Below are 6,000 nucleotides of genomic sequence, written 5' to 3' on the forward strand. Positions count from 1 at the left end.
CAGTACACCCACACCCTTCAGTACACACACACCCTTCAGTACACACACATGCACATCTCACCTGCAGTACACACATACACACACACAGAAGCACAACTCAGGAGCATTTGATAAGTGTAATAGAGACAGGATAGGGAACATGAAAATGAGACTGATTATTAATCAGAAATGAAGCTGGTTACAAATCGAATGTGAAGGAAAACCAATGAGTTTGTCTGGAAGTAAACGAACCTCTTAGTTTGAGCAATGGAAGCCAGTGTTTGGGGGTTCTAATTCAGTAGTTTAAAAGTTGTTTTCATTCATACAATTAGGCGAATGTCTGTCTTGGTTTGTGACTCTGAAGTTGTTATGGTTTCAGATCCACTGTGCAAAACCTCTCTTATTTTCGTAGGTCAATAACAACGGAGTTGTTTCCTTCAATGTGCTAGTGAGCCAGTTCACGCCAGAATCCTTTCCCCTGACGGATGGGAGGGCCTTCATCGCCCCATTTTGGGCAGATGTGCACAATGGAATTCGAGGCGAGATCTATTACAGAGAGACCATGGACCCTGTCATCTTGAAAAGAGCCACCAAGGACATCAGGAAGTACTTCAAAGACATGGCAACCTTCTCTGCCACTTGGGTTTTCATTGTGACATGGGAGGAAGTCACGTTTTATGGAGGCAGCAGCACCACACCTGTAATAATTCAAATTTTCCGCTTTCCACTTCATAACCTGACATCTAATTCCTGTCCATCTTCGCTACCGTGAAAGAGTCTAATTATTGGAGCTAAGGAGTGTCAGTTCCCTTGAGTTAAACTAATGAGTCTTGCTGCCCACTTTGCAGGAAACAGAGGGAACTATCACAGTTAACCAGCCCAGTCAGCTGTAATATTTCAAAAGATATGTCACCCCTATCACAAATCATCACTAATGCCTTAAAAAAAAACCCTCAAAAACTTTCCTGCTGTAAGTGACATTCCTGTTTTGCAGGAGAGTGACTGAGGCACTGAGACCCGTTCCAGGCCACATGCTTAGGGACCCATCTAGGGACCCAAAGGTCCTTTTCTCTTGCCCGAGGTACAAATGCCTCTCTCCATCCCTAATTTCCTCCCTCTCTCCCCAGTAAAATTTGGTTGGAAGAGAAAAGTAGCGTCCCAAGTTTGGGCCCAAATGATCTGGCTCATTTTATTATGCTGTGACATTTTTTTTTTATTGTGACCAGGGCTGAAATTATTCATATTTGATGTTAATTAGAGTGGGCAGTGAAAGCGTTTCATGAATAAAGTTTCAACATCTGCTCTGAAATCCCAAATGAGCAGTCAAATAAAAGTCAAATAAGAAAGATTATCACTGCCATTATCTCAGAGATAATCAACTTTCTACATAAAGGGACAGAATGCAGTTTTCACAAAAGCCTGCAGCTTGTTTGGGTGACTTTGCCAGTGGAGAGTTTTGAAGTAGTAGACACATCTTCAACTGTATAATTTCTAGTAAGCAAAGACACTCAAAAAATCTGCCCTCCCCTTACTTAGGATTATTTCCAATTCCATCTGTTTTCCAATTTCCTTGGCAACGAGTCAGTTGTTGAGGGGTGGAACAAAAACGACTGAGTTAGAGAGAGGTGAAAAAGTGCTGGGTTTGCAGTTCACAGCTGCGACACCACGAACACATTATGTTTTAGCACCTTCTAGCCAGAGCATCAAGAAGCACTTTATCGCTAAGAGGTTCTGTAGAACAGAAAGACACAAGTTTAAACAGCAATGCATTGGCTAGAAATAACCTCTAAAGAAGCATACATTTCCCTCTGTCACGTTATGGATCGCTAATGACTCCTCGGGTGATGTTTTATGTCCTTTAAGCCTCATATCTTACAGCGTTAGAATGCGGCATGCCAGCAATCGATAAATTTTAGTGTCATGGGGTGGGGGAAAGAAATGCCTATCAAATGCTGACCACCAGTTTTTCAAAAAATCTTCCATTGGCAATAAAAATGGCAAGATAATTTAGATACTTTCTGGCTTATACTTTGGAGTAAATTTCTGAACTAGGTGAGAACTCTTTCTATGAGGATGAATGAAGTAACATCTAAGTGCTTTGAGCTCCTTGGAGAAAAAAAAGATGATGTAGTTCTCTGGAGCTGCAAAAGTGTCCATCCATCCTCATCTTTGAAATTGGCCCCACCTCTTTCATCCCATTATTCCATGTTTCCCCTTCTGTATAGAAACACGTATAATCAGGCCAGCTAAACACAGGGCTTGAGAGGTCTTTCCAAGGCAAAAATTCTCATGTGAGGCCAACAGAAGGGAAGGAAAGGGGATATGTTTACTTCAAGGAAGGAAAACTAATATTTATTGAGGTTTTGCTATGTGTCTGGTGCTGAAGGCTATTTTTGCATATCATTTAACCCTCCCCAAAATGTTCCCGGACAAGTGCTGTCTCCAATTTCAAGGGAAGGGAACAGGCCGGGAGAGGCCAAGTATCTCGTTCAAGTGGCAAGAAAAAGGATAGGATTCAAATCTCCTAGGAGACAGAGCAGGAGTTCAAACCAAAGTCTTCCAACTCCAAATCCCAGACTCTTCTTTCTTCAGCTGCCTCCTCCGGGTATCGCTGAAGTCCTCAGAAGCAAAAAAGGTTTTTTATCCAGAAGAGTCTTAGAATGAACGTTGAAGAATTCTGTAGTGCAGGAATGTGTGAGAGTGAGCTGAGGTGCGTGCGGGTGGCAGTCAGCCTCTGGGGTGTCACTGGGATGGCTGGTTGGTTTAGAGGTGACTTCAGGGGTTGGAAATGGATTGCTCTTGAGATCTGCTTGGACCAAAGATATTTCCAGCTTCACTGTGGGAGAAGGAATTCCCTTCTGAAGGAGAATCCTGGTCTGAAGGGGCCTCTAGCTTTAGTCCTTGTGTGACTTTGACTTTGCCCCTGTCCCTTGAACAAGAGCCTGCTGGTGACCTTACAGCAATCTTGAGCCTACTGCTCACTCATCTCTGTGTCCCACTTTCCTCTTCTGTTGAATGGGGCCAGAGGCTGAAGGCATATACCTGAGCAAGTCTATCACAAACGCCATCAGCCGTGGCCAGCACAGAGCGTGGGAAGAAAAGTTCTTTACAAAAAGGGCTTTTCTTACTCGTAACTTGCCCCCCTTTCTGGGATCATCTAGAATGGGGAGATTTAGGGCTTCCAAGATCCTCTACCCCAGTTTGATTACACAGGATAAGGATTTGTGTCTTCCTCTGCATCAGACAGAGTGTTAACTGGGATAGTGTCAGGCAGCTGGGAAAAGTGCTAGGTTTGAATAGAAAAAGGTCAATGCAGCCTCTCCTTTTAACTCTATTTCTATTAAATTTTTTGAAAACATGTGACAAGGGGTAAGGATTAGCAAGAGGAAAATATAAAGGACAGGGTTTGCTACACCTTATTTCTGAAAACTGTTCACAAGTTTCATATGAATTTAAATAACATCTCTATCCTAAAAAGTTTAAAATGAAGACAGCATGGAATGGCAGTGATCTGAGAGATGGACTGGGAACTCTGGCGCAAATCTCGTTTTCGGTTGCTGGGTCACTGTGAAATTTCCAGTAACTCATTTCCTGCAGTCCCTAGTTTTCTTAACTGTAAGATAGGCATGGGCCAATACGATCACCCGTCTTAGCGTTGGTCTGGGGTACAGATGAATGTTAACGATTTTCAGAAATAAAGTGATGCACAAATGCTCAATTAGAGGAGTAACTTCTCCCCACAAAGTGCTTTTTAAAAATCACTTTCCCACTTCCATTTTTAAAAGGGGAGACATCTCATCAAGATTCATGTTGTTTTCCGGAAAGGGAGAGACCACAATCCACACGGCCACTTTAGTCACACGGACTGGTATCGGCTCCCTCTTCCAACCCGCTCTGCAAGGGGAACCGGTGGTTGCATCCTGGTCCCCAGCCGGCCGAGTCTTTCCTGTAGTTTATTCTCATGCTGCCATCTATAGGTGCTTTCATATCATCACACGCTTAGCCGGGCCTCTGAATTTTCTGTCTGGTAGAAGTCAGAGATGTAAGTGGGCGCTGAGTCAGACTCTGGGTTTATCTCAGGCAATTTCTCTTTTAGACGCACAATCCCACATGTCTTGCTTTTCCCACCGGAGGCGAGAACAAATTCAGAGAGGAGTCAGAGCTGGAAGGCCTGGCTGCAGAGCAGCTCTGCGCTGCCTGTGGGTGGGGAGGGCGCAGGGTGAGGGGAGGACCTCCTTGGGGCCAGGACCTCCTGGGGAGTGCAAGTCATGAGACTGTGCATTCCCATCCTGTAGGTGAACACCTTCCAGGCCGTCCTGGTGTCCGATGGCTCCTATACATTCACCCTCTTCAATTATTATGAAATCAACTGGACCACGGGGACGGCGAGTGGCGGCGACCCCCTGACAGGTCTTGGTGGAGTGATGGCACAGGTGGGTGGCTCTCCACTTCATCCCCCTCGTGTTTCCGTCACTGCACTCTCTGCTTCTGTGGCTCAGTATCCTGGAGGGAATCCTGCCACCAGCTTTTAACTAGAGACGCATGTCTGATCTCGCAGGTGGACTATGAGGCTAGTCCTGCCCATGTTTGGCACCCTGACTCGGCGATGACATGAACTAGGCAGTCCTTTCTCACCTAGAATGCTGGCCCCAATGACTCCAGGAAAAAAGGGCTCTTGATTTTAGAGGTGCTGGATTTTAAAAATAAGGTAGTCGGGCCAGTTAACCCATGGGGGATTTTTGTACTCAAAAATCTTGTCTTCCTTTTGTGCTGCAGGCAGGATTTAATGGTGGAAACCTCACCAATTTCTTCAGCCTCCCGGGGTCAAGAACCCCGGAGATCGTGAATATCCAGGAGACCACAAACGTCAATGTTCCAGGCCGCTGGGCATTTAAAGTTGATGGAAAGGAAATCGACCCAGCCAATGGCTGCACCTCCAGGGGTAAAGCTTTTCCTCTGTCTTCGGCAAGGCAGGGTTTGTTTAGTGTAGACTGACAGGCAAGCTTTTAAGCCACGGGGGCGGACTCATTCCTGATGCCTTACTCTTTTGACATCTCTCAGCTGGGTAATGGAGATCAAGGTAATTTTAGCATGCACATTCATCACATCAGGAGCTAAAACCCTGCATTCACTACCTCGCGGCTTTGGAAGTCCTTTTCTGGGATGTGCACACAGTTATCAGTTCTGAACAACTCCGAAATGGACCAAGATCTTGAGTGATTTCTGAGCCAGAGGGACAGAAGGCAGCCCTCCTGTTTAACATTATTTTCGTTGTTGTTGTTGCCATTTCCTCCCCCCGCCCTTTACATTTTTCTTCTCATCCTTATTCTCGCTCTGTCATCTGCACTTTGTAGATCTACAGGAGTGGGTGCAGTTGGAGTATTGCCAAGTTCCTATGAGGGTAAATCAGTACTTCCTAGTATGATTAGAAAAAAAAGAAACAAAAAGTAGCATAAATCTTTATGGTAACTTCTCCTAAAATCTTCCCAGCATGAGCAAAACGTGCAGGAATTTGAGGAGAATCAAAGCTGACTTTAGGTCTCTGTGAATAAGCTGTAGTTGAACCTGGATGGATGTCCTTCACATTGGGCACCCAAAGTTTGGAGCCTTTTCTGAACTATCGAACCCCTTTAGATGTGCAAACTCGCCGTGGACTTTCAGAGAAACATCCCGGTTTATGGATTCCTGCTTTTTTGTGTCCAAAAATATTTAGAAAACAGAATTTCTGATAATATTTCTACTTCCAGGAGTAGAAGCTACAGAAACTAGAAGAAGGAAATAATGCCTCTGTTCATTAGTCCATCCACCCATCCATCTATCCACCTACCCACCCACCCATTCACCCACCCATCCATTCACCTACCCACCTACCCATCCACCCACCCATCCACCCATCTACCCACCCACCCATCCACCCACCCATCCCTTCACCTACTCACCCACCCATCCATTCACCTACCCACCCACCCATTCACCCACCCATCCATCCACCTACCCACCTACCCATCCATCCACCCATCT

At 45.3% G+C, this 6,000-nt stretch overlaps 1 protein-coding gene across 1 annotated transcript in view; it reads left to right on the forward strand.

Moving 5' to 3' along the window:
- Window positions 1–6,000, forward strand: part of LOC116477078 (tubulin-specific chaperone cofactor E-like protein) — a 171,086-nt gene that overhangs the window by 92,753 nt on the left and 72,333 nt on the right. Inside the window, exons 11-13 of the mRNA XM_032167736.2 lie at window positions 392–679; window positions 4,275–4,412; window positions 4,756–4,921. Coding sequence (XP_032023627.2) covers window positions 392–679; window positions 4,275–4,412; window positions 4,756–4,921 — 592 coding nt within the window. The remainder of the gene's footprint in view (window positions 1–391; window positions 680–4,274; window positions 4,413–4,755; window positions 4,922–6,000) is intronic.

This window comes from Hylobates moloch, unplaced genomic scaffold (genome assembly GCF_009828535.3).
Source record: "Hylobates moloch isolate HMO894 unplaced genomic scaffold, HMol_V3 SCAFFOLD_11, whole genome shotgun sequence".
NCBI classification, from domain to species: Eukaryota; Metazoa; Chordata; class Mammalia; order Primates; family Hylobatidae; genus Hylobates; species Hylobates moloch.